Raw genomic sequence first — 27,708 nt, 5'->3', positions numbered from 1 at the left:
CGGAGCGGGCCGGAAGTCAGTACAGTACTTCCGTCTCCACAATACTTCCGGGTTGGAAGACGAGGGGCTACAGTATCACGGGGTAGGTTGGACAACCTTTCGTTGTTAGAGCTTCTGGTTCGCGAGTGTGGCGGGTGGCGGCGCTAGTCTTGTGCGAGTCGGCGGCCGGAGGCCGATCTGCCCGGTCCTCGCCTCCGGGGGATGCCCCGAGACCCAGGCCGCGGCCTGCGGTATCTTTCCAGTCTGTTCCTCGGTTCGCCGCCCCGGGCCAGAGCAGGGTCAGTCTCAGTCCACGGGTGGTGAGGGTAGGGCGTGTAGGGCCGGAAGTGGAAGTAGGTCCATTTCTGCTGGTTAGATGAGACGGAGCACGTCTCGGCTGTGGACAGTACGCCTCGGGAAGGTGCCCGACCGTTGGGGAAGTCTATGTGCGCTAGGGAATGTGGCACCCGGCTAGGAGTCAGTGAAGGCACCTTGATAAAATGGCCTGCACACTGAGGCCGGTCGCCGAGCATTAAGATCTACATCGTGGGTCATAGCCAGTTCCCAAGACCACTTACTCGGCCTACAACAGTTGGCTCTGCCTTCAGGCATCCGCCTGCCGCATGTGCTTTTTACACACATCATATGTGTGTTTTTCATTTAGTCAACTCTTTCCCTCCACCATGGGTTGTGGGCGCTACACCCCATCCCCTTGTTCCCACGAGCACCCAGCAGACACTCATACACACAAAATATAATCTCTCCTCTCTCTCTAAAAAGCAAAGTTCAAGAAGGGTGGCAGTAATTGTTATTGGAGGGGCCTCAGCCCATGGCAGAAATTTATCTGGGGCCAAGAAAGAGCTCTACAGTCGCAAAAACCAAACAAACAGTAACTAAACGTGCTGTAACAAAATGGATGTGAAGTGAAATAGGGAAACTGGCTGCTAAAGATGACTCCTGACAGGGTAGGAACCAAGGGAGCACAGGCGATGTTGCTCAGTGATTAGTGTTTGCTTACCACATCTCTTTCAGTTTTACAGTTTGGCCCTACCCCATTGCAGATGCTCATGTGGCTGGTCGCTATCATAGGGTACAGCCTAGATCTGGAATTGATTCTGGATAGTGGTCAAGTCCCAGCTGCAGACTGGCGGCCTGTGATTAGAACATAGCCTGTTTCCTCCATCTCAAGTAGCACTAGGGCAGTCAAAGAGGAGGCATTAACACATGCCAAAAAATAAAAATTACTGTGCAGAACTTGACAATACGCAACATGCTGAGGCTACAGTAATTCTGTAAGCCTGTCTGCTAGACCCTTGGTAGCATTTGTGCGTTCCTACTTTGTGTCAGCGAGACCTTGAAAGGGTACTCTGCATCTCTAGGTGGCATTCCCCCCCATACACACACACCCAGTGAGTGACATGGGGAGGAAGGTCTAAACAGTTCTCACGCCCACATGGACCTGAAGGACCTGCCTTGCAGGTGAGATTTCAACTGTTCTTTCATGGCCCTTTCCCTCCAAAACCCGGCCGGTCCTTACAACTGCCATTTACTACCCAGGATGAATGTGTGCCTAGCATCCAGGTTGGTTAAAACCCCTGTTGTGGCCAGCCAGCAGTGGAGGCACACGCCTTTAATCCCAGCACTTGGGAGGCAGAGGAAAGAGGGTCTCGGTCTCTGTGAGTTCAAGGGCAACTTGGTCTACAGAACAGAACGGAGTTCCAGGACAGCCAGGGCTACACAGAGAAACACTGTCTTTGGAATAGGGGGTGGGGGTGACACACCCTTTATGGAGAGAGAAATCCAGAGTCTGCTAATAAAATCAAGCTACAGGTCAGAGTGAAGACAATGGGAAGAAATAAGAGCACATAGTACCTGGGTTACAGAGTGAGTTCAGGACAGTCAAGGCCATGGAGAGAGACCCTGTCTCAAAATAGATCGAGTAAGCTAGTCATCAAAGATAAATTCTAAATATTTGAACCCAGAAGCAATTCAGAAGGCGAAGAATATGTTTGCATGTAATTTTTTTTGCTTTTTTTAAAATTTATTTTAACTTTATTTTATGTGCATTGATAAGGGTGTCAGATCCTCCCCTGGAACTGGAGTTAAAGACACTTGTGAACTGTCATGTGGGTGCTGGGAATTGAACCTGGATCCTCTAGAAGAGAAGCCAGTGCTCTTCTTTTTTATTTTTATGTTTTTATTTTATTTTATTTTATTTTTGCTTCGAGATAGGGTTTCTCAGTGTAACAGCCCTAGCTTTCCTAGAACTAGCTCTTGTAGACCAGGCTGACCTTGAACTCACAGAGATCTGCCTGCCTCCACTTCCCAAGTGCTGGGATTAAAGGCGTGCGCCACCACTGCACAGCTTTGCTTGTTTGTTTTGTTTTCAAGGCCAGGTTTTTCTGTGTGGCCCTGACTATCCTTACACTATAAACCAGGCTGACCTTGAACTCACAGAAATCCACCTGCTGCTGTCTCCTGAGTGCTGGGATTAAGTGTGTACTACCGCCTCCTGGCCTTAAATATAATACTTCTTTGAGAATTTTGTAATTCTTTAAGAAATTCAGTTTGATCATAATTACTCCTTACCCACTTTTTGCCCCCTCCCCCATTTCAAGTACTCTTTGTTTTCTTTTTAAAAATAACCCATCCAGTCAAGTTTATGGCTGCCTTATACTCTGGGTGTAGGGCCATCCTCTGGAGCCATATCAGTACTAGGGACCACACACCCTAAGAGAAAACTGCCTCTCCCTTCCCCAGAAATCTGTGTCACCTCAGGAGAGTGAGCTCACTAGCCCCTCCCCCTCAGCATTTGAATGTTGCCTGGTTTGATCGTGTGTAGGCAACTACACACAGCTGCTATGAATTATGAGTTACAAATGCCAGAGGTTCTGTCCCATCTGGAAGACGCTGCTCTGCTCCAGTTCTCCCAGTCTAGGCTCTCAGGATCTGGTTCCTAAGTCTTGGAGGGCGAGCAAGGCACGCAGGTGTCTCATTACTCATTACTCTGTACTTTCTGTTGGTTGCTTTGTTTTGTTTTTTGAGACAGGGTTTCTTTAAAAAAAAACAAAAACAAAAACAAAAAACAGTATACTGCCTGTAGGCCAAAAGTGGGCACCAGGTCTCATTATAGGTGGTTGTGAGCCACCATGTGGTTGCTGGGAATTGAACTCAGTGCTCTTAACCACTGAGCCATCTCTCCAGCTCAGAGACAGGGTTTCTCTGTGTAGCTCTGAATGACCTGAAACTTACTCTGTAGACTAGGCTGTCCTGACCTAGATCCACCTGTCACTGCCTCCCGAGTGCTGGCATCAAAGGTGTGCACCACAACTACCTGGCTGTATTCTCTGTACTTTGACCAGTTGTGAGTGTCTGCATTAACTGCTGTCCACAGCACCAGAAAAAAAAGAAACCACCTCTCTGATGAGGTCTGAGAGATGCATTAATCTATAGGTAGAGAGGGACAAAGGTAGAGGTAGTTTGATGCTATGTCTATTTAGCAGAATAATAGTGATAGATCCGATGCCAGGCAGTGGTAGTGCACACCTTTAATTCCAGTACTAAGGAGGTAGAAGCAGGCGGATCTCTTTGAGTTCCAGGATAGCCAGGGCTACACAGAAAAGCTGAAAGAAAAAAAAAATAGATTCACCCTGGGACCTGTGAGTTCTCTAACTAACCATGGACTTCTTGACAGATTTGCAGTACCCCACATGTTGGATCAGGCCTTAAAAGCACTTAGAAAGCAATTTGCTACCCTAAAACATGCATGCCACTGTTGCACCCATAGGCTCAACTTGCTATTGCCATTGTAGGCACAGGGCTCCCAGTGGGTAAGGTTGAGATGATTTTCCACCCAGCAACCACATAATATCTCTGGTACTATGAGAGCTAGGCAGTAGAGAGGAGGCTTCCTGGTCAGAACCAACTTGATGTAAGAGGAGGATCTCTTAAAGAAGTCAGCTTCCAGCTGGTGTTACAGTGATGCCTGTAGTCCTAGGACTGAAGAGACTGAAATGTGGCAGCAAGTGTTGGGGGCCAACCTGGGCAACATAGCAAGACTTTGTCTCAGAGTAAAGCAAATCAGTCTTCTAGCCAAGTTCACAGGCAGGCAAGGGAGCAGCAACAGCAGCCAGGAGAGTGGGAGGCAGCAGAGATCCCAGTGAGAGGCAGGGAAGGACTTAGGCATGTTGGGAGAACCGCAGCAAGTACATATCACAGAAGATGAGTCTGAGTAGCATGTGGTCCAGAATGTGTAGGACAGTGTTATTTCCTGTGAATTGGGAGGTGTGTGTGTGTGAGAGAGAGAGAGAGTAAATGTATCGTAAAGGCAGTGGGGCCAGGCAATGTGGATCACAGTGAGCTTCCCATATTTTGAATAATACAAAATTTATACCCATGACTGTAGACTTGTCATTTGTCATACAGTTTCATTTGACTGTGCTGTCACTCCTGCCCCCAGACTTATGTTTAAAAGGCCAAAATAAACCATTGTCATGTTTTCCTAATAGAATGGAAGAAGACTCAAGCAGATTTAAAATCCACACTGCAGTTTTTTACAAGAAAAAAAAACGGTCTTCTGTGTCTGAGGAAAGACCCCAGATAAGAACCCCTGAGACCCTGGAGAGTGAGCGTCCTCTGGTGTCCAAGCCAGGGAAGAAGAGGAAGAAGGAGTCCCGGACACCAGCCCCTGAGACTCTGGAGAGTGAGCATCCTCCGGTGTCCAAGCCAGGGAAGAAGAGGAAGAAGGAGTCCCAGACACCAACCCCTGAGAGCCTACAGAGTGAGCATCCTTGGGTGTCCAAGCTGGGGAAAAGGAAGGAGTCCCAGACTTCAGTCCCTGAGAGCTTGGAAAGTGAGCATCCTCGGGTACCCAAGCTGGGGAAAAGGAAGGAGTCCCAGACTCCAGCCCCTGAGAGCTTGGAGAGTGAGCATCCTCGGGTGTCCAAGCCGGGGAGGAGGAGAAAGGAGTCCCAGACTCCAGCCCCTGAGAGCTTGGAGACTGAACATCCTCGGGTGTCCAAGCCGGGGAAGAGGAGAAAGGAGTCCCAGGCTCCAGCTCCTGAGAGCTTGGAGAGTGAACATCCTCAGGTATCCAAGCTGGGGAAAAGGAAGGAGTCCCAGACACCAGCCCCTGAAAGCTTAGAGAGTGAACATCCTCGGGTGTCCAAGCCGGGGAAGAGGAAGAAGGAGTCCCAGACTCCAGCCCCTGAGAGCTTAGAAAGTGAGCATCCTCAGGTGTCCAAGCCGGGGAAGAGGAAGAAGGAGTCCCAGACTCCAGCCCCTGAGAGCTTAGAAAGTGAGCATCCTCAGGTGTCCAAGCCGGGGAAGAGGAAGAAGTCCCAGACACCAGCCCCTGAGAGCCTGGAGAGTGAGCATCCTCGGGTGTCCAAGCCAGGGAAGAGGAAGAAGTCCCACACACCAGCCCCTGAGGGCTTGGAGAGTGAGCGTCCTCACATAGCCAAGAGGAAAAGAAGGAGGGAGTCCCAGACACCAGCCCCTGAGAGCCTGGAGAGTGAGCGTCCTCACATAGCCAAGAGGAAGAAGGGGAGGGAGTTCCAACAACTTACTTCTTCCCTTCTGAAAAATTCAGAAACCTTCCATAAAGCCAAAAAGACTATTTCTACCCATAAAAAAAAGAGAAGTAGTGTTTGGGAGGTGGATGTGGAAACAGGGATCATCCTTGTAAATAAAGAAAACATAGAGAACCTGCTGGAGAGTTCTAGAAAAGATGTGGATATTGTTTATGTAGATGTGAGCAAGGGACAAAAGTCAGCAGAAGTGGACAAAGCAGAGGAGCTGTCTGTTGCCGAGTCCCACAAACATGACTGTCAAGAGCCGCACACTGATGTTAGGAACAAAAAGAATCAAAAGCATCCGAAGAAAGTTGCATCCTGGGATGCTGTACAGGAAAGCCAGCATGAGAACATCATCTTGCCCCACTCAGAATCCATGTCTTCTGTGGATCTGGAAGGCAAAAACACAGAACTAGCAGTGTCTTGTAAAAAGAAATCTAAGAAAAAAGTGTTCACGAACCAGGAATTGGGGGTCGTGCCTGAGAGTGTTGGTAGCACACACCCTGGAAGAGAGGTTGGGACTGGAGAAGGAGGTGAGAGGATCAAAGGATCCCACAGTATCAGGAAAAAGTCTAAGAAAAGGAAGTGTGCATCTGTTCCTATTGCCACCTCTAGTGACAATGTCTCACTGCTTGACAACAATGTTGAGAATGCTCTCGTGGATTCACTGGATGGCGGCGGCAATGCTTTGAGTGAAGAGGATGTGGACCACAGACCAAGGGAGGCAGAAACCCAGGCTTGTTCCAGCGAGAAGCATGCAGAAGAGATGCAGGGGTAAGCTGGGAATGGGGCGTGTCTTCTGTGAGCCTAGGAAATGACAGAAATCATAGTGTGCACATATAATTGAGCCATCTCAGCAGAGAGCTGAATCTCTTCATGTGTAAAAGAAGGTAGTTAAATTAGATTTTCACAGAGCTGTCTTTTACCTACTGCTATAAGATTGAGTCATTTTAAGACTTCCCAGCCATGTAGCTTGTCTGGGGGTGTGTATGGTTGTAAGGGTTATATATATTATACTGAGGATTGTGCAAAGCAGCCAAATTGGAAATCTCGCAAGGAATGAAGGTAGCGTTACTTATCTGATGCTATGCGAGTATACTGTTTAATGAGCTGATGGAGGGAGGCTTTCCCACTCTTAGATCCTAGGTTGGGACAGATCTTCTCACTTTCACTCTGTAAGTTTTTGTGTTTGTTTCAGCATTAGGGAAAATAGAGTCTGACGTAGAATAGTTTCACATGAGTGTTAAATGGAGTGCTGTTAAATGCCACATGGGATAGCAGTGATAACAGGTGTGGATCATTCACATTGTCCTTGTATTGTCTACTGGGGACATTGTCAGAACATTGGTTATGAGGCAGGAATATGCTAGCTTTCCTTGAGCCACAGGCCATATGAAAATCACTAACTTGCTAACAGGTGGACAAGATGGTTTAGTTTTTAGTCCGACAGACTCACTGATGCCTGAACATACTAAGAGCAGACAGTTCTGACAACAGGCGAAAGCATTTGGGCTGGATACATAAAAACCTGAGGAAGAACCAGGTGGTTCGTGGCGCATGCCTTTAATCCCAGAGGAGGCAGAGGCAGGTGGATCTCTGTGAGTTCAAGGCCAGCCTGGTCTACAAGAGCTGGTTCCAGGACAGGCTCCAAAGCTACAGAGAAACCCTGTCTCAAATAACCAAAAAAAACAAAAAAACAAAAAAAAAAGCCTAAGGAAGAAATGAGGCCTCTAGCCTATGCCACAGGAACAGCCAGCCACAGCTGGGTAAACCCTGAACACTGCGTTAAGCAGCTAGGAGCCACTGTATTCTCTAACTTAACTCATTGGAAGGGCTGGGAGAAGTATCTGATTCTCAGTAGAGATAAAAGAGGGCTTTACTAGCTAAAACCACGGGTGAGAAGTAGCATGTACATTTCTGCCCACATGTACCCATCTAATGTCATCAGGCCGCATAGCGTTTGGCAGTTAGGGACTGAATGGCTCCACAGTGCAGTCCAACTTCACTACTCCTCGACTGAGAGCCGTTCAGGAAGAGCCGGAAAAGTGTTAGCTGAAGAGATGACTGTTGGTTGGTTACCCGATCTCCCCCTTAGGTTAGAATCCACCCCTGAAGAAGAAAGCAATTTGGAATCAGTCAGCAATTCCGCAAAAAGATATGTTTCTGAAGATGGGAGAGACTCTGACGAATCGGATGTGGATTTGGGCGCTGCAGTGAAGCAGCTCCAAGAGTTCATTCCTGACATACAGGAAAGGGCAGCCACCACAATCAGACGCATGTATCGGGATGACCTGGGGCGATTCAAGGAATTTAAGGCACAAGGTAAACTTTCTAACATCCAGAGCGGGCAACAACTGCTTTTGTGAGTGACTTGGATTGATGGGCCCAGAGGAAGCATCCTTTAAAAAGATCTAAGAAGCTGCTGGATGGTAGTGGCACACATCTTTAATTCTAGCACTTGGAGGTAGAGGCAGGCGGATCTCTGTGAGTTTAAGATCAGCCTACTCTACAGAGTGAGTTCCAGGACAGCCAGGGCTGTTACACAGAGAAACCCTATCTTGGTTGGGAGCTGGGGGCTGTAGAGCTGAGATTATGTGCCACAATTGAGCATTAGTTACTAAACAGTTCCTTACTGAGGAATGTTAAAGTCACCTTTTAGAATGTTTCTTCATTGTATGTATTTATCATACATGATCATACATGGCATAAGGACTCTTTTACACAAGTATGCACTATACATTGAGTCCGGGGCTTCTGACTTTGGGATCCAAGGAGGTTGAAGAGAGTTGAAGCAAACAGGTTAAGCACATACACTCCCCAAGAACCTCATGTGGACACAGTTTAAAGAGCAGTGTCTTCTGACCCCCTGTAAACGGAGGCTTTATTGCCCTCCCTGGTCCTGCAGCCATTCTTAAAATAATCACTGGAAGGCTTATTACTAGCTAGCTCTTACATTTAAATTAACCCTTTTCTATTAATCTGTATATTGCCACGCGGCCCATGGCTTACCAGTGGTGCTCTGGCATCTTGCTCCTTGGGCAGATGCTGGTATCTCCCTGAATCTACCCTTCTCCCTTATCTCTGCTTGGATTTCCCACCTGGCTCTATTCTGCCTGGCTATTGGCCAAATCAGCTTCTTTATTAGCCAGTGGTAATAAAACATAATCACAGCCTGCAGAGGGGTTATCCCACAGCAACCCCCTTTGCTGTATTCTGTGTTGAATAGGTAAAGCAGGCTGAGCTCAAACTCTCAAACCTCCTGCCTCAGCTTCCCAAGTGCTAGATTTATCAGGTGTGAATCACCATGCCTGGCTCCACATCTAAATTACTGAGTTATTTATTTAATTTTGTTGCATGAATGTATGGATGTATAATAAACTGAAAACCAGGGCTGAAGTTATGGCTCAGTTGGTAGAGTGTTTGCCAAACATGCACCCAGCACTAGGTTTGATTCCCAGCACCCACATAAATTGAGTATGCTGGTGCTTGTCTGTAATCCCAACTCTCAGGAGGTGAAGGCAGGAGAATCAGAAGTTCAAGCTCATTCCTAGCTACCTAGGGAGTTTGAGGCTTGACTAAGCTACATGAGACCCTGTCACAAATAACATCTAAAGCCAGACAAGTAAACTGTTTGATTCTTCAGCTCTGCAAAAAGAAAGAACAATGCACTAGTCACACAATTGATCCTTAATGATTGAACAAGGATCAGGAGTTCTCTGTGAACTGTATTATGTTTTGTCAATCCTGACCCTGGTTTGCACATAGAAAAAGCTTGTGTTTGTTCAGAAGGCTTTTGTTAGCCCCTGTGAACACCACTTTCAGGGAGTTCAGTGACATAGGGTGGGGGAAGGCTTCTTTTAGATTCTTTTTCAATATTGTCTGGATTTTTTATCAACGTCTGTTGCTTTTAAAGTAACTATTTTAAAGAGATTGAGGAAACAAGTAAGTCACTGTGGAAGAGGATGTCTGAGAAGACCTGGGGAGAGGAGCTATAGCTTAGACTAGAATTGAGGATGGGGAGCCACTCAGTGCCAAAGATCCCAGTGGGCTGCTCCTGGCAGGCTGGTCCTGCTGGACCTGGTATTCTGAGTTTGGTAGGTTTCCTTTTGGCCTCAGGAGTTGCTTGGTCAATAAAGTGCTTGTTGCACAAACATGAGGACCTGAGTTCATTTCCCAGAATCCATGTAGAAGAGCTGACCATGGTGGCGTGTGATTGTAACCCTAACACAGGAGAGGCAGAGACAGAAAAGTCTTTGGGGCTTGCTGGTCGGCCAGCCTGGCCTACTTGATCAACAGGAGAGCCTATCACTAAAAAAAAAAAAAAAAAAAAAAGATGGATTTGAGGATCAACAGCTGCACATGCCAAACCACAGGAAAGAAATGAGTGTGGTAAGTTTGCTTTTATTCATTATTGACAATACATACGTTCTCTCTTCCCCCCCTCAACACTAGGTGTTGCTATTAGATTTGGCAAATTTTCTGCTAAAGAAAATCAACAAATAGAGAAAAACGTGCAAGAATTCCTGTCCCTGACTGGAATTGAGAGTGCAGACAAGCTACTGTACACAGACAGATATCCAGAGGAGAAGTCTCTGATCACCAATTTAAAACGAAAGCATGCATTCAGGCTGCACATTGGTAAGTGGAGAAATGGACTCAAGCGCCCTCAGCCTTCCTACACCTCCCTCAGCCCCCTGTGCTGAGGAATACTTACTCTGAATCCCATGGGTTCGTATCTCAAGAGTAGTGCGCCTGTGGATTTTGTGGAAAAGTAAAATGATATTCTATCTTTGTCTACTTGGCAGTAATTATGACTTTAGTTTCCTGTCCTATTTATCATTCCTTCCATGCACCATGGTCTTCTAAGAGCAGCACTTTGAGCTGGACCCCTGCTGGTGGGTACTGCTGAGAAAGTTAGGTCAGTGAGCCCTCTGAGAACGGCCCCAGAAGTTTATGGACGGCACAGATTGGACACAGGGTTGTTAAAAACGAAGAAGACACAAAGTTGGGGAGGGTAGAGAAGAGGAGGCAGATCTTGGAGGACTTAGGAGAAGGAGTTGGGGTGAATATGATCAAAATACATTGTATGCAATTTTCAACGCATTAATTTAAAATACTTGTTTTAATTTAAAATATATGTTTTTTTTTCTTCTTTTCAAGAAAGGGTTTCTCTGTATAGCCCTGGCTGCCCTGGAACTCCACTCTGTAGACCAGGCTGGCCTTGAACTCAGAGTTCCACCTGCCTGTGCCTCCTAAGTGCTGGGATCAAAGGCGTGCACTACCATGTCCAGCAAAAAATACTTTTTTTTTTTAAAGATTTATATATTATGTATACAACATTCTGCCTCCCTGCATGCCCGCACTCCAGAAGAGGGCGCCAGATCTCATTACAGATGGTTGTGAGCCACCATGTGGCCGCTGGGAATTGAACTCAGGACCTCTGGAAAAGCAGGCAGTGCTCTTAACCACTGAGCCATCTCTTCAGCCCCCAGCAAAAAATAAAGAAAAAAAGATGCATAAGTGGCATCAGGTCGTTCATGAAAGAATCATTTTTGAGTGTAAAGATGGTAATTCCACAGGTGTTTTCTGGACTGCACAGGGAAGTGGGATGGTGGCCCCTGGAGAATGGGAAATGGGGAAGGCTTTGCTGGGGAGAGGCCTGTTCCTCTCCTGTGCTCCCCTACAGTCTTGCTGAAATGGCAGTCCAGTGAAGGTCTTGAGTGGGTGGGTCCTCGAACCCAGTGTGCACCACGCTCAAGGCAGTGTTGACTGTCCATTCATCTGCTCTAACAGTGCAGGCGTGTGAAGGGCCAGCCTCTGCACACTGCTGCACATGAGTTAATCTGTTACAGAAGGCTCTACTGGGTTACTCTGGCGTCTGTGACCATGCCTCACATTGGCCACCTGCTGCCTCTCTGACTCTGTCTCCTGACTGTCTGTAGGGAAAGGCATTGCGCGGCCCTGGAAGCTTGTGTACTATCGTGCAAAGAAGATCTTTGATGTGAATAATTACAAAGGCAGGTAAGAGAGTCCCACCACTTTGTCCTGATGTCAAGTAACAAAGTATCCACAGCCATGGAGAGAAGTGGAGATCACAAAGATCTCTGCATTGAAATTTAGCTGGGTATTGGTTAGGTATATGCCTTTAAGGTTCATTTCCACCGGATGGTGGTGGTGCATACCTTTAATCCTAGCACTTGAGAGGCAGAGGCAGGCAGATCTCTGTGAGTTTGAGGCCAGTCTGGTTTACAGAGAGAGTTTCAGGGCAGCCAGGACTGTTCCACAGAGAAACCCTATCTCAAAAAAAAAAAAAACAAAACAAAAAAAGAAAGAAATAAAAAAAGAAAACAAATCATTTCCATTCCTACTTCCTTAATAAGCCATCAGGAATCTTCCATACTCTGTGTTCCTGGACTGCAGCACTGGACATCCCTGCTCTCACTGTGGCTCCTGATTGCTCTGCTCTCTGTTGCACAGTCTTCGCCAGGGCTGGAGCTTCTCTCACGGTAGAATTCCCCTCTGCTATGACACATCAGTTGGGGTTTTTGGAGTGAGGAGTCTGAACTGAGGCCTTCATTCACCATACCTACTGACTCAGCCCTGTTACCCCCCCTCCCACTCCCATTGCCCACTGTATCCTTATTCTCTCACCAACAATTTTTTTAATCTAAAAAAATGTATTTTGTATGTATGTGTACACCACACACATGCAGGAGCCTGCAGATGTCAGAGGAGGTGTCAGACCGCCAAGAGCTGGTGTTTCAGACTGGTGTGAGCCACCATGTGTGTGCTGGGATCTCTGCAAAGAGCAGGAAGTGTAGCCAGGTGTGATGCTGCACGTTTTTAATCCCAACACTTGGAAAGCAAAGTCAGGAACAGGAGGATCTCTGAGTTCGAGGCCATCCTAGTCTACATAGCAAGAGCCAGGATAGCCAGGGCTACAACAAAAGAGTAGTAAGTGCTCTTAACCACTGAGCCACCTGTCCAGCTTTTACCCACGGTTCTTGTCCTTTTGGTTGTGAGCCTATCCTTTTACCACTGAGCCATCTGTCCAGCCACCTCCCACAATTCTTAATAGTGAAGAGGAATGTGTCTATAGAATGTTTATAAAGTTTTATAGAGTGTTTTCTATAGTCCCTGTTTGTGAGTGCATTTTCTGCAGACATTGGAACACTATTATGCTAGAGAAGTTCTATGTCAGAGGTTGTCACTGTCTTCCAGACCTTTCTCTGGCCATGGTATTGACATAACCCACCCCCACCCTGGGTTAAGATTTAGAAATCTGCCAGGCATGGTGGCACACGCTTTTAATCCCAGCACTCTGGAGGCAGAGGCAAGTGGATCTCTATGAGTTTGAGATCAGCCTGGTCTACAATGGGAGTTCCTGGACAACCAGGCTGGTTATACAGAGAAACTCTCTCTCAGAAAAACAAAACAAACAAAAAAAGATTTAGAATCTAAGGTTATGGAAATTGCTATATCTTGGCTTAAGTTTATGGTGTTTAATCTTAAAATTTATAAAATTTATAATGTACTACTTAGATATTTAATAGAATTAATGCAGGCATACATATATTTATGTTAAGCCCAGAGAGAACAATCTGACAAGGTCCCCTCGTGGACCTCGCCTCCCAGCTGTGCCAACCCCTGCATGACTACCAACCACATGGAGTTAGCCCTTACTGCTGTATATGGTGAGAGTGGGTTTAGAAGTGTTGTGCTTGCCGGAGACGGCTCAATCGGAGTCACGTGCCTAGATCAGAGGAAGCTTCTTCTCATGGTAATCTTGCTAATACTAAGTGAAGTGAAGTCCTCCTTATGGGGGCGTGAAGCATGGCCGAGTGGCTTACATGAGGCTTTGTTGATAGCAGTCAGCACTGGTCTAGAGGAAGCAGTGTGATCCAGGGATCCATAGATGCCAAAGGCAAGCCTAGAGCAGTGCAGTGCTCCTTGCAGAGTACCATGCAGATGGCCATCCGGAGGGTGGAGAGAGCCATGTCCAAGCCAGCACAGAGCCTGTGGGGTAAGAACAGGCTCAGATGGTTTGCTCTGGCCTCTGGCTCTGGCCAGCTGTGACTGAGGGCATGACCACCACTGAAATGCTGAGACAGGCAGTGAGGGGCTCCAGCCATTGGTAAGAGGGACATGGCTTCCTGTCAGTGCTGCCTTCTGCTTTCTCAAAGTAGTGCCATGAGGTACCCTTTCTAGTCTTGGACTTCCTTAAACATCCATTTTCCTTCTCTCAGGTACAATGAAGAAGATACTAAGAAGCTAAAGGCATACCATTCCCTCCATGGAAACGACTGGAAAAAGATCGGGGCAATGGTAGCTCGAAGCAGCCTCTCTGTTGCCCTGAAGTACTCTCAGATTGGTGGTCGTAAGTATCCTGTCTCACTGTGAAATAAGCCAGTGACTGAGCCAGTGTGCAGAGGTCTCTGTGAGCTCCTCTTAGTACCTGCTCTCTCTGTTACTTCATTTGGCTTCTTTGTGTGCTGTCAGTGAAACTAGCTTTATTTACTGAGCCTACTGACCATGCCTCAGTTCCATATCTTGTAGCATGAATCCTTTTTCTTATGCTGGTCCTCCAGAAGCTGGCCAGGAGGGAGCCTCAGAAAGGGAGGTGTGCAGTCCCTTTGCCCCATAGTTAGACTTAAACTAGGCAGAGTGGTGCACCACTTTAATCCCAGTACTCGAGAGACAAAGGCAAGCTGATCTTTGAGTTTGAGGCTAGTCTGGTCCACATAATGATTTGAGGACAGCCAGGGCTGTGTGCAGTCTCTTTGCCCCTAGTTAGACTTAAACTAGGCAGAGTTGTGCACCACTTTAATCCCAGTACTCAAGAGACAGAGGCAGGCTGATCTTTGAGTTTGAGACCAGTCTGGTCCACATAGTGGGTTGAGGACAGCCAGGGCTACATGGAGAGACCCTGTCTCAAAAACCAAAAAACAAGAATAACTATTGTCAATTATTTTAGGTTGGTTTGATTGAGCTGTTGCCTACTGTTTTCTGGAAAGGGCCTGATTTATCTTCTCCTATTCTTTTTTATTTATTTAGTGGCGTGTGTGTGTGTGTGTGTGTGTGTGTGTGTGTGTGTGTGTATGTGGTTTTTTGAGACAGGTTTGTCTCTGTAATAGCTCTAGCTGTCCTAGAACTCACTCTGTAGGCCAGACTGGCCTCAAACTCAGAGATCCACCTGCTTCTCTTTCCTGAGTGCTGGGATTAAAGGTGTGCACCACCATCACCTGGCATCATCTCCTTTAAAATGTGCTTAGAAAGCAAATAGATAAACAACTACAAGGTCATTCTTTTATGCCTACAGATATAAACCACGGTGCTTGGAGTAAGACCGAAACCCAGAGACTAATCAAGGCTGTGGAGGATGTGATCCTAAGGAAAATGTCTCCCCAGGAGTTAAGAGAACTGGATTCTAGACTCCAGGAAGACCCTGACGGTCGCCTGTCCATTGTCCGGGAAAAACTGTACAAGGGCATTTCATGGGTGGAAGTGGAAGCCAGAGTGGAGACCAGAAACTGGATGCAGTGCAAAAGTAAGTGGTAAGTGTAAGACTTCCTGTGCCTGCTGTGATGGTTTCTCTTGTTTGTCTGGCCTGGGTGAGCCTGTGTATAGCTGTGCACAACACAGTGTCGAGAATGCCGCAGCCCCTGCTGCCCCTGCTTCAGTCAGTACCTAACCTTGGCTGACAGTGTGCACGTGGGGAGCGGCTTCTGTGCAGGGGTTTATTTCTTCCTCATACAGAACTTAAAGACAGACTTAGTATCTGTGAATCCAGGAAGCTGAGGCAGAAGGATCTCACATTTGGGGCTAGCCTGAGAAGTAGAGTGAGATGGATGTAACTCTTGACTATCTTTCATGTCTTTAGTAAGGCAGGAAGAACAATTTTTTTTTTAATTAAAACAACTTTAAGGAAGTACTCTTTATACCCCCATGTTATGCTGAATAACCCCAGAAGTTACATGTCTGCAACACTGAAGCAATTGATAGAAATGCGTGTCCAGGGAGATCAGAGCCTAGTGGCAGAGTTGCTTGGCCTTGCTTGGTTTGAGGTTAGGTCAGTGGCTGCTGGGGGCTGCTCTGCAGTGCCTTCATCATAGTCATGCTCTGATTTCGTTCCTGACTACCATAGACTGTTTCCTTCCGGCTGCATGTCCTCTCACTTTCCCGAACTCTGGAGGGTCGAGCCTGCATGTCTAGCTACATCCTCACTGCAGCAGGGATTCCTTATGGACTGAACCTCCACTATGTCCAAGGCATTTGGTGACCCTCGCCTTCCAAATGAGTAAAATCCAGAGGAGTACTTTACATTAAAAGCAGACTTCTATGCTGGGCTGTGGTGGCTCATGCGCCTTTTATCCCAGCACTCTGGAGGCAGAAGCAGGCGGATCTCTGTGAGTTCAAGGGCAGCCTGGACTATAAGAACTAGTTCCAGGGCTGGAGAGATGGCTCAGCAGTTAAGAGCACTGCCTGCTCTTCAAAGGTCCTGAGCTCAATTCCCAGCAACCACATGGTGGCTCACAACCATCTGTAATGAGAGCTGGTGCCCTCTTTTGGCCTACAGGAATACATGGAGGTCGAACACTGTCACAAATAAATAAATAAATAAACATTTTGTTAAAAAATAAAAAAAAGAACTAGTTCCAAAACAGGATCCAAAGCTACAGAGAAACCTGTCTTGGGGGGGGGGAGTTGCCTCCTGAATTATACTGCCCTTTTAACACCTTTCAGCTCTGTTTGGGATATTTGGGTACTTTGCTTTGGTTTTGTTTTGGGATTCAGACCCAGGACCAAATGCTTGCTATGTAATCACTCCACCATTGAGCTAAGTTCCCAGCCTAGTCTGAATTTAACAAATATCAGTGCTCAGGGAAAGAAACCCCAAAAGAACAGATAATGTTGGGAGTGTGTAGAGGAAGTGGGACCGTTTCTACTCTTCAATTTTAGGGTGCAACAGGAGAGTAGTTTCTGAGCCTCGGCTGGAGGGTGATGTTTCAGTGCTGGAAGGGGGAAGGACTGAGGGCTGTGCTGCTTCTGAGCCAACAGAAGATGTGCAAGGTGTGTTTAATGTGAACAGAGAAATAGGACCCTCAACCCCTGGGCAGGTCGTAACTTGAAATGAAATCAAGCAGTGTGTTTAATCTACAGCTAGTGGTTGGGAAGAACAGTGTAGATTAGCTATGTCTGTGTTATGCATGGCAATACAAGCCTGTCATCCCAGCATTCCGGAGTCTAAAGGAAGGAGGTTTAAAAGTTCAAAGCCAACCTGGGCTATAGAGCAAGACACTGTTTCAAAAACCAGAAGAAAAAGAAGTGAGGGAAAGCTTGTACACGAAAGAAGTGATTGTGGTGGATTGTGCCCTTTGTGAGCAATCCTGTTTGTACCCTAACTGCTGGTGCTCTCCTTGGTGCACAGTCAGCCCCTTTCTCCAGCCACTAGCTGCAGGCACCAGGAGTCAGCACATCAGTTCTAAGTTTGACACTGGCTGTTCAGAGGCTAGTGATAGGAACAAGAAAGCCACCTGTTCGTTATTTCTTTGTATATTTATACATATTTTATATGTTTGGTTGTTTTGCCTGCATATGTGTCTGTGTACCACATGCATACTTGGTACCCTCTGAGGTCAGAAGAAGGTGTTAGATATCCTAAAACTAAAGTTAGGGTGAGTTGTGAGCCACCATGTGTTTGCTGGGAATTAAACCCAGGTCCTCTGGAAGAGCAGCCAGTGCTCTTATCCACTGAGCCATCTCTCCAACCCCTATAGCCTCCTATTTATAAACAACCCCAAAGATCATTTGCAGCTGAGTGGTGGTGACTCAAGCCTTTAATCCCAGCTTTCTGGAGGTAGATGCAAGTGGATCTCTGTGATTTTGAGGCTAGCCTTGTCTACAGAGTGTCTGTCCAGGACAGACAACCAGGGTTACATAAAGAAACCCTATCTCAAACAAAACAAATATATATAAAATACCTCAGCACCTGTAAATAGATTTATTACTTTATGGGACTGAGGAAATGAGATGGCCCAGTGGGTAAGCATTAGAACCTGAGCTCAGGTCTCCAGCACCCATGTAAAATCAGGTGTCTATAACCCCAGCACAGGGGTGGGATGAGGCTGGAGAGACAGACATCCCTGGAGCTCATTGGTGGCCTTTGCTCTGGTCATTGAGTTCCAGGTTCAGTAGCAACCCTGTGTCAAACAAGTAGGTGAAAAGCAATAGAGGACACAGCCGGTGTTAACCTCTCGCCTCCGTGTACTCAAAATTTCCTAAAGCAAAGAAATCAGACCCCTTTGCCGTTAATCAAGCCATACTCGGGTCCTGGATTACCTGCCACCTGATGGATACAGCTTAAAGGTTCCAAATTATAGGCTTGAGTCTTTATGAAGAGAGTCATCTACTCTACGGAAAGAATAACAGTCGAGGGGTAATGTTGGCTCTGTTACTAACAGACATAGTCCACCCACACCAAGCCCACAGCCCCACAGCCCTGTCTGTTTACAGTGTGCTCTCTACAGCACAGATGCCGTCTTCTCAGTCCCCTGCTGCGAAAACAGTTTGGAATGTTCTGATTAATCCATGATTAATTGGGTCTAAAAAGTCTTATTTCCACTAATATGATATCATAAAGTACAGCCAGTGAATCGGCAAAGGAACTGAAGAGAAACCATGAAGGTGATGAGAGCTTGTAGTCCAGCTCTGCTGGGTGGAACTTAGACTTCACGTGGACTCCATTGTGCTGCATTGAAGCCAGCATGCTGCTGCATTGAGAAAATAATACTCATAAGTATGCTGTGTGTCTCAATGGAAGTGTCCACTTTTATAGAACTAGTGATGGTTTTTCATCAGCCTTTATGTGTAAAACCAAAAATTGTCATTTATCAATTTGAAAAAACATTTCCTTACCCAGATTTCATACCACAAGCTAGACCTCTCCTCCCCATTAGCCCCATTAAACAGTCATGACTGTTCTGTCTGTTTATTTACTCCTGCCCATCGAGTGCGAGCAGTTCGTATGCAGAAGATGTGCTGACTCCCTGCAGGCTGTACAGCAGGCAGGGAAGAAATGACCCACAGAGAGACAAGAACAAAACTCGACTCAGTCCGATTTTATTGTAACTGGCACTGGCCCAGGACTTCAAGAGTCTGTCTGGCCCAGATCATTTTACTTGAGCCATATTTGACCACAGCACAATTTTTGGAAAAAGGTATTCAGATAACAATTAACTCAGTTCCAAGTGCACAACAATTTGAGACATGTTTACATTGAGATTCCTTACAGAGTACATCTGGTTTCTTTCACAAGAATGGTAACTGTTAACTCAGAGAAAGTGCCCAAGATTTAGGGTTGAGGCTGCTTGACTCAGATAAACATAGTGTCTGTGGGTGTCCAGATTGGCCTGGCCCTAAGATAACACAGAAGTCACTTAGTCACTTAGGCTGCTGTAAAGCACAGGTGACATCGCTCATAAGAGTGATTTGGGGGAAAGGTCTTGCTTGGATGAGTAAAAAAAATTCTGGGAGATACAGGCAGAGCCTGTCTCTTCAGACAGCAGAGAATCCCTAGGTTGTAAAATGGCATTCCAGGAAGAGCAGCCACGCACCTCATTCCACTGAGGGGCGAGCTGTGTGTTTAACTCTCCTGGCTTCTCCAGTGCACAAGACTTTTTACTCTACACTAAAAATAAAGGAAATTTGTGCTTTTTAAACTAAAAGTATGCTACATTTCTTTTTTTTTTTTTAACAGGACAGAGATTCTCACCAAAAGGATGACCCAAGGTGGGTTCGTGTATCGTGGGATCAATGCTCTGCAGGCCAAAATCACCCTTATTGAAAGGTACTGAAATAGGTTTGGGTGCTGTGTAAACCACTGTTAATCCAGAGCTAGGATGCTGTTGCTTAGACCCACCTTCCACATATGTCACAGCTGGTGTGTGGCCTGCCTTTCTGAATCTCTGTTCTGACCAGTTCTGAATGGGGCTGATGAAGAGAAGTTACCTGTTTCCTAGTGTTCTTGGAGACAATGCATGGTGGCCATACTGTGTACTCAGTTAAAGTCGTTAGTTCAGTCTGCAGAGCTGTCCCTATGGGTGTGCTATTCCTGTTCATTAGGAATTGGTGATGGCAAAGTTAGCCCTGCTACGCCGCAGTGACGCTGTTGCTCGGTTTTGTCCTGAGTTCCCTTTCTATGCAGAGTCCTTACCACAGTAGCCCCAAGGAAAGTGGAGGCATGAGCATCTCTGACACCTGTGAGTCTGGCAGGACAGGCTTATGTTGGAGTGTCAGCAAGAACAGCAGAGGCCCGTGGTTGTGGCCATTCTGTCCAGCTTCTTAGTCCCATCACTCTGCCATGCTTCCTGTGCTACCCTGGGTTGCTGTGCCCCACCCTTCATTCTACATGAGAGACAGGTTAGCCGATCTGAGAAGACATCTCAGGTCAGACAGGACTGGGGTTCAGGGTCTCACTGCTTGGTAGTCATGACAAATTGAGTTGGTGGCCGAGTCCCTAAGCTCCATGTACTTGTCTGCAGAATGGGGCTGGTGCTGCCCAGCCTGTGGTGCGGAGAGTGACTGCATGAGTGGTATGCATACGGTGCTAACGGTGTCTTGAGCAGTGGATTGGAGTACAGGGTACTGTTCCTGAGAGGCTGTGTGGAATGGGGAAATGCTTCTCAGCTCATTTCCAGAGCTTGTTCTCCGACCTTGGACTAACCTCAGACTAGGCTAGACAGTGTACTTGGGGGGACTAGAATAAGATGGAAGCCCTTGGCCTTTCAGTTCTTGGTAGTCTGTGAGTCTGGGGAGGTGGATTTGACTTGAAGTTTTTATTCTTTCTTACAGGTTATATGAACTAAATGTGAATGATGCTAATGAAATAGATTGGGAAGATCTTGCTAGTGCCATAGGGTAAGACCATTTACTGAACATTAAGCTTATTCAGTTGTAGAACGTTGTAACATGAAGGGGCCTGCTTGTTGGGGTTTATGTCCTGCCCAGTTCCCCACAGCCGGCAAGCCCCAAAGAAAATCACACAGAGAGCTCCATAAGTTAGAAAACTGATTTGCCCATTAGCTCAGGCTACTTATTAGCTCTTGTAGCTTATATTAACCCATTGTTCTTACCTATGTTAGCCACATGGCTCGGTACCTTTCTTAGCGGGGGGGGCAGCTCACATCCTGATTCTTCGGTGGTCTGGGCTGGAATAGGAGGAATGGGCTTCCTCCTTTCTAGAATTCTCCTGTTCTCATTGTCCCGCCTCTACTTCCTGTCTGGTTGACCCGCCTATGCTTCCTGCCCGGTCAATCAGTGTTTATTTAAAACGTGATTGACAGAATACAGACAATTCTCCCACACCAGAACGTTTTAAAAATAATTTTTTTTTTTGTTTTGTTTTGTTTTGTTTTTTGTTTTTGATTTTTTGATTTCTCTGTGTTACAGCTCTGGCTGTTCTGGAATTCACTCTGTAGACCAGGCTGTGCTTGAACTCACAGAGATCCTCCTGCCTCTGCTTCTTGAGTGCTGGGATTAAAAGCATGAGCCACCATGCCCGGCTAAAATAACTTTTTTATTGTGTATGTATATGTGTGAATATGCACGTGTATGAGTGTGTGTGCACATGTATGAGTGTACGTGTCTGCATATGTATGAGTGTGCATGTGTTACAGTGCACATATAGTGATCAGAAGACCCATGAGACTCAGTTCTGTCCTTTCACCACGTGGTTGTGGAGACCAGACTCAGATTGTCAGGCACTGAGGCCAGCACCAAGAGACGACTTCAGTATATGACTGCCTATCACATTTTTGCAGGCCAAAAATTCATGCTGTGTGTGGAATTGTGTGTGAGTGCAGAGAGGTGGGTGGAACAATAGCTCAGTCTATAAAGCACTTGCCACTGGGGCACAAGGATCTGAGTCCACATACTAAAGCTGGACATGGTGTTGGCATCTGTAACCCCAGTGCTGGGAGGGTGGATCCCCTGAGCTGAGTCTCAGCAGATAAGGTGGGCAGTGGTAGAGGAAGACACCTGACTTCACCCTCCAGCACCTGCTCACACTGGATCATCTCTGGCCCTGTGCTTCACTTTGCTTTGCTTTTGCTGTGTCCTGTGGCAGGATCTTGCTGTGTAGCTAGATTGGCCTCAAACTCACATCTTCCCGCCTTCCCCGCCAAGAACTGGAGAGCTTTTTAGGGCTAGCGGTGCCACATCCAGCTGCTGTTAGAATGGTGTTACCCGGGTGTCAAGTTTTTACCTTCCCTGGTAGTTCTCACTTGCAGCCACTGAGAGGAGTCAGAGCAGGATTCAGGACAGGAACCTGGGGGCAGGAAGTGATGCAGAGTCCAGAAACACTGATTGCTTTCCATGGCTTTCTTACCCAGAACCATCAGCCCAGAGTGGCGCCACCATAGTGGGCAAGGTTCTCCCATATTCAAGAAAATGCTTCAGAAGTTTGCCCAAAGACCAGTCTGGTGGAGACATTTCTCAGTTGAGGTTGTCTCTCTCAAAATGTTTCAGGCTCATATCAAGCTTACATAAAGCTAGCCAGTACAGTTTGATGTTGTTTTATTTTTTAATAGAGAACAGATAGCTTTGTCCAGAGTAAGGGATGCATGAAAAGAAGCAGTGAGTAGTCCCCTGCCCACTGGGCAGTCCCAGTGGACTGCCGCATCTGGGCAGGAAGTCCGCATCTGGGTCTCTTCCCAGAGCATTTGTGCAAGAGGCCTGCAGGACCTGGATCATGTTCACTATTAGAGCTCATACTGGTTGTGTGTTTTCTTTCTCCACCTGAAGGGTCACCAAGGACTGCACAGTTTTAACTGTGCCAGTTCTTTTACGATTGTCCTTCCTTCCCCTCCTCACCATCCACCCATCCTCCCCTCTCTCTACCTCCTCTCTCTCTCTGTGTCTCACCACTTAACTCAGGCTGGCCTTGACCTTGATGACCCTCCTCCTTCCACTCCTTCTCTGCTGTTCTTCCATTGCTCTCTGAGTTTGTTTTTCAGCTTCTCGAGAATTCTTTTCTAATAAACTCTTTTTCCTAAGCACTGCTTTAGCAACAATGCCTAGTAGTTTTTAACCTTTTGTCAGAAGTTTAGACAGATAAAAGAACAAATGGAGCTCTATACACTCACCGCCATCTTCAGAAATGGGCCATATCTGGCCAGCCTCATTAAACTTCTTTGTCCACCTCCTGATTATTGCCCTTTTTTTTAGTAAATTATATCTGGTTTGTGGCCTGGTATCCTTCAGCATTTAAGTAATTCCATTTAAAAATCAGTAATTCTGTTTCTAGAAGTACATTCTATAGAATCAACTCTTAATGTGCTTGGGGCTAGTTATACGCAGAATAATCCAGTGGTAGTGTGCCCACTGATAGGAGAGGAGCTGAGGGTGCAGCCCAGCTGGGCTAGTGCTGCCTCACATGTGGACGACAGAGCAGTGGGCTGTCCCCAGCACCACATCAACTCAGGTGTGATGCACACCTATAACACCAGCACTCAGGGTGAAGGCAGGAGGATTGGGAGTCGCCCTTATACCGTGTGTTCCAGGCCTGTGTGGGGTACATGAAACCCTATCACAGAAAGAACTGATGACATTTTCATTGACTTTTTTCCCCTACCTTTCCTTTCTAAAGGGATGTCCCTCCACCTTTTGTTCAGGCAAAATTTTATAAGCTGAAAGCTGCCTGTGTTCCTTTTTGGCAGAAAAAGACTTTTCCAGGTCAGTATTACAAGTCCTTGTCTAGTTAAGAATATTGTGTTGTCCGGGTGTGGTGATCCCAGCAGTAGGAAAGCAGAGGCAGGGGAGTGTCTGTGAGGCAGAGGCCAGCCTCTGCTGCACAGCAGGGTTACTAGTCTACGTGGAACCCTGTCTCAAAAAAAAGTAGGGTAGGTTCCTGAGCTTCTCCCCTTGACTTCGGGCTGAGTCCAGGAGCTCTGATAAGATGGAGGGCAGTTTGCTCTGCTCTGCTACCTCCTAACAGTGCTGTGCCTGAAGCCACAGGGCAGGGCCGCTGTCCTGAAGGGTGTTCTAAAGCCCTGCAGCAGCTTTCTTAAGGCCATCAGGTCTCGGTTCCTGATTGGAAAGATGGGTTAGAGGGAGTAGGCGTTGTCTCAGTGAGCACTGACTATGCAGCCATTTGCACCTGGATTATGGTTGCCAGCAAGCACATGGGAAGCTGGGCAGTACACCCCTGTAATCCCAGTTCTGGAGACACAGAGGCAAGAAGATCCCCAGAGCTCCTTGGCCAGCCACTCTAGCCAAACCTATAAAATTACAGAGCTCCAAGTTCACTGAGAGCCTGCCTCAAGACATGAGGTGGAAAGCAATCGAGGAAGCTCTTCACATCGACCTCTGACGTCCACATATGTGCACTTATGTGTATATCTATACACATTTACTCAGAGACTTGTGCACCTGTATACATACACTAGAGAGAGTGCCCTGTGCCAAACAGAAAAATAAGATAGAATAATGCCTGCCTCATAGGATTTTCTCAGAGATTGCCTAAGAGACTGTGTGCCCCAGTTAAGGTGGATCTTACATGTGGTAATGAGTGCAGGGCATTGTTAAGGTCCTGTGTCCTTTGACCTTAACTAGAGACTTGTACAAATAATTCCAAAATGACCTTTTCTGCAGAGATCATTGACTACTTATATGAGACCAGTCTGCCTTTGCTGAAGGAAAAGTTAGAAAAGAAGAAGGAGAAAAACAGTAGCCAGATCCAGACGCCCTCAGCTCCCAAACAAGACTTCCTGTTCAAAGACATCTTCTATTGCGATGATGACAGCGACGGGGAGGGCTCAGAGGAGCCCAGGTAAGTGCAACTCTTGCCCTGGTCTTTTAGTCTGGTTATGTGTGTGCCCGTGTGCCGGCCAGCTCTTTGCTGTAGCTGAGCACCTGAGTTGCTTGCCTCAGAAAGAGAAGCGTTCACTTTGGCTTTCTCTTTAGAGGTTCCAGTCCATGCCCTGTTGATGCTGTTACCCTGGGCCTGTGACGGCAATGCAGTGTGGCTAAAACATGTGAGAGTAAAGTCAATTACCTCATAGCCAGGAAGCAAAAGAGAACAAAGGGAATCCCACAATCCCTTTCAAGGCTCAACCCGATGTCATAAAGAACTCCCAGGAGGAAACACTGTCTACCATTGACACTGCCCTAGGAACCTTGCCTTTAATATGTAAGCCTTGGGGATGGGGGAGAGAGTTCCCAGATCTGACCAGGCAAGAAGATCTTGTCTGTTAAAAATGGTATGACTTGGGCATAGTGGCATGTGCGTACCATTAATCCCAACAGTTAGGAGGCAGAGACAGATGGATCTCTGAGTTTGAGGCAAACCTGGCCTGCAGAGTGAGTTCCAGGACAGCTAGGGCTACCCAGAGAAACCCTGTCTGGGGGGCATGGGAAATGGTATGATGAATGGGTGAACATTAAAACCTTGTGACGGACGGATGAGCATTAAAACACATCGGGGAGGGGCTGGAGAGCACTGGCTGCTCTTCTAGAGGGCCAGTGTTCTATTCCCAACACCCACATGGCAGCTCACAGCTGTCTGTACCTCCTGTTCCACGGGATCCAGCACCCTTACACGGACATGCACACAAGCAAAAGACCAATGTACATTAAAAAAAAATAAATAAATTGTTAAAAAAAAATCACTGAGGAGAAGACTTAGCCAATGGAGTGCTTACTCAAAAGTTCACAAGTATGAGATCCTGTGTTGGATCCCCAGCTCTCAGGTTGAAAAGTTGAATCAGGCATGGTGGCATGTGCTAGTCACCTACACTTGGGCTGTAGGAACAGGAGGATCTTGAGGGCTAGCTGGCCAGTTTAGTCTAATCAGCAAGTCACAGGGCCCAGTAAAAGAGCATACCTGAAGAAATGAGGTGGACAGCACAGCTCCTGAGGAACACCAGAGACTGCCTCTACCCTCCACATACACATACATGTGTGTGCACCCAGCACCCATGCACACCTGCATATCTTTAAAAGTATTAGTATTCACCTTAAAGTCTGTGTGTATTGGGTGCACAGAGGTCCTGTACTCACAGACAAGCACCAAGAGAACCAGGAATATTAATCACGCAGGGATGTCTTCTCCATGGAGGAGATAAAATCAGATACCCACATCCCATCCGGAAAACCAAGAGTGGATTCTATTAACGACCTGGTGAGCTTTTTACTATCTGTGGAAACAGACTTCGCCCATCTTTTGCTATAGGTGTAGGCCTCACCCTAATTCCCCAGGGTGATTATCCCAGACTTTTCCCTCCCTAGACCCTTACCCATCCTTAGGGGAGATGTCACATGTACTGTATGTCCTGGTGACCTGTATATTTGTCAGAGACACACTTGATTCTAGGTCTTTTAGCTATAGAGCCCACCCTTATGGTCACACATACTATGTAAAAGAATCTCTTTGTAGTCGCATGTTCACCTGGAATTGGACTGATTGGACTGACTGATGCCTGGAAACCTTTTCCCAACTGTACTGTGTTTTAAGTATACTGATGATAAACCACCTGGCTTTAGACTCCCGAAAGTCTGATCCAGGTTGATGAAGTCAGTCTGCACGAGGTTTCACTTCCCTGTGTGGCACCTGCGGGGACCCCTTCATGTGTGACTGTGAGAAGCGTGAGCTGATTGAATACCTCTGAACCATTACATTGACACGGTTACACCGCTGGTCCCATTGAACCAAAGCAACCCTGGCCCTGCAGTAGTTGGAGAGAATAGTATGCACAGAAGGATGAGAAAGCTGCCCTTTCCTGACGGGTGACACTCTGCTCTTTTCCAGTGCCCCTGGTGTGCAGTGACTGTGGCCCTCCTCTTCCTCAGGCTGGTCTCGGTTCCCTTGGACCTCTTCCTGTGCATCTCCTCTTCTGGGTGGACTGCTGGTGACCATAGCTGCTGGCACGCTTGCGTTCCTTGTGGAAGCTCAGCTGTTAGTCTTGGAAGAGTTTGTCCAGCTGATGCACAGCTCCCACTGGAGTCTCAGTACAGGGTGAAAGGAGGCTCCTCTATCAGTCAGGAAAGCGAAACCACCATGGGTGTTCCAGAGAGAGAACTTTCTACAGGGGTTTAGGTAACAAAAGGTGTTCTATGAGATCACACTGCACAGGCAAGGGGGGGGGGGGTCACAAGATTGAGGCCAGCCTGGGCTACATAATGAGACCTTGTCTCAAGCATACACACACATAGATTGTTCAATGGGATGCTGGAGCCAACAGGAGAAGTGCATTGCCCAGAGAGCAGCAGCACTGCAGAGAAGCTGTGTAGTCCTGCAGACACCCCAGTTTTCCCATGTTCCAACCAGCTGCCTCCATACCCCAGGCTGTCCACTGCTGCTGGCCTGTATCTCTCCATCAGCACATGCCTCTTTAGAGACATGTGTCAATGTGTGATCTTAGCAGAAATCTGCTGCAAGGGAGTCTGGGACACCAAGTGTTCAGACTTGTATCCCATCTGTGCTGGGGAGCACAGAGAAAGGAAAGTGTGGCAAATTGTACCGTATGCTCTGTTCCCATTGGTGCCCCTCCGCACTCCTGTCCCCCTAGAGCTCTCAGATGTCATTTTTGTGGCACCATTAGAAGGTGGGCTAGAGCAGCCACAGGGGAAGGAGCACACTAATGGGGACTTGGGCTTGTCACTGTACCCAAGCACTCTGCATAGACATGCAAATAACGTCGAGCCGTCTGGTGCGTATGCGTCTCAGGTGGGGGCAGGAGAATTGGGAGGTCAAGGCGTTCCTTGCCAAAGAGGTTCTAGGCCAGCCTGGGCTACAGAAGACCCTGTCTCGAACAAACATTGAGTAAATGTCTTAGTACATGCTTCTTACATAGCCTTCTCTGTCCCTCAGACATTCTAGTCTCAGTGCTGACAGGACTAACTTATTCCTACAGAAATAATAGTATTAATGTATAGACCAATGCTATGTTTGTAATAGAGAAAAAAGAAAAATATTAAATATTCTTTAATAAGAAGTATGTTAAGTCATGGTATGGGTTTAGAATGGAATATTATATGGTAAATTAAAGTGATAACAATAGATTTGATTGACATGAAAGTATATTTTTGTGAAATATTTCAAAGGAATATATATATTTTCTCAATTTTGTAAAACTTAAAAATAAAATTGGTTGTTTATACA

General features: G+C 46.8%; 1 protein-coding gene across 4 annotated transcripts; it reads left to right on the top strand.

Annotated features, from left to right (window-relative positions):
* Positions 1 to 27,708, top strand: Ttf1 (transcription termination factor 1). Of its 4 annotated transcripts, none has more exons than XM_087899798.1 (12): positions 1 to 82; positions 4,488 to 6,326; positions 7,648 to 7,874; positions 10,005 to 10,190; positions 11,495 to 11,573; positions 13,799 to 13,929; positions 14,872 to 15,106; positions 19,309 to 19,398; positions 20,403 to 20,468; positions 23,197 to 23,282; positions 24,201 to 24,378; positions 26,356 to 27,708. In XM_087899798.1, the coding sequence occupies exons 2-12, from the start codon at positions 4,489 to 4,491 to the stop codon at positions 26,372 to 26,374; spliced, it is 3,135 nt and encodes a 1,044-aa protein (XP_087755924.1). In that variant the 5' UTR covers positions 1 to 82; position 4,488; the 3' UTR covers positions 26,375 to 27,708. The 4 variants fall into 4 exon arrangements, 3 of the variants coding, with proteins under 3 accessions (XP_087755924.1, XP_087755925.1, XP_087755923.1); XM_087899797.1 differs by lacking the exon at positions 1 to 82 and adding an exon at positions 361 to 1,458; XM_087899799.1 differs by lacking the exons at positions 1 to 82; positions 23,197 to 23,282; positions 26,356 to 27,708 and adding an exon at positions 358 to 1,458 and having other exon boundaries at positions 24,201 to 24,343.

The sequence above is a fragment of the Myodes glareolus genome, chromosome 21, assembly GCF_982192425.1.
Source record: "Myodes glareolus chromosome 21, mMyoGla1.1, whole genome shotgun sequence".
NCBI classification, from domain to species: Eukaryota; Metazoa; Chordata; class Mammalia; order Rodentia; family Cricetidae; genus Myodes; species Myodes glareolus.
Note: the sequence above shows the minus strand (reverse complement) of the source record. Positions and strands in the feature narration are given on the sequence as shown.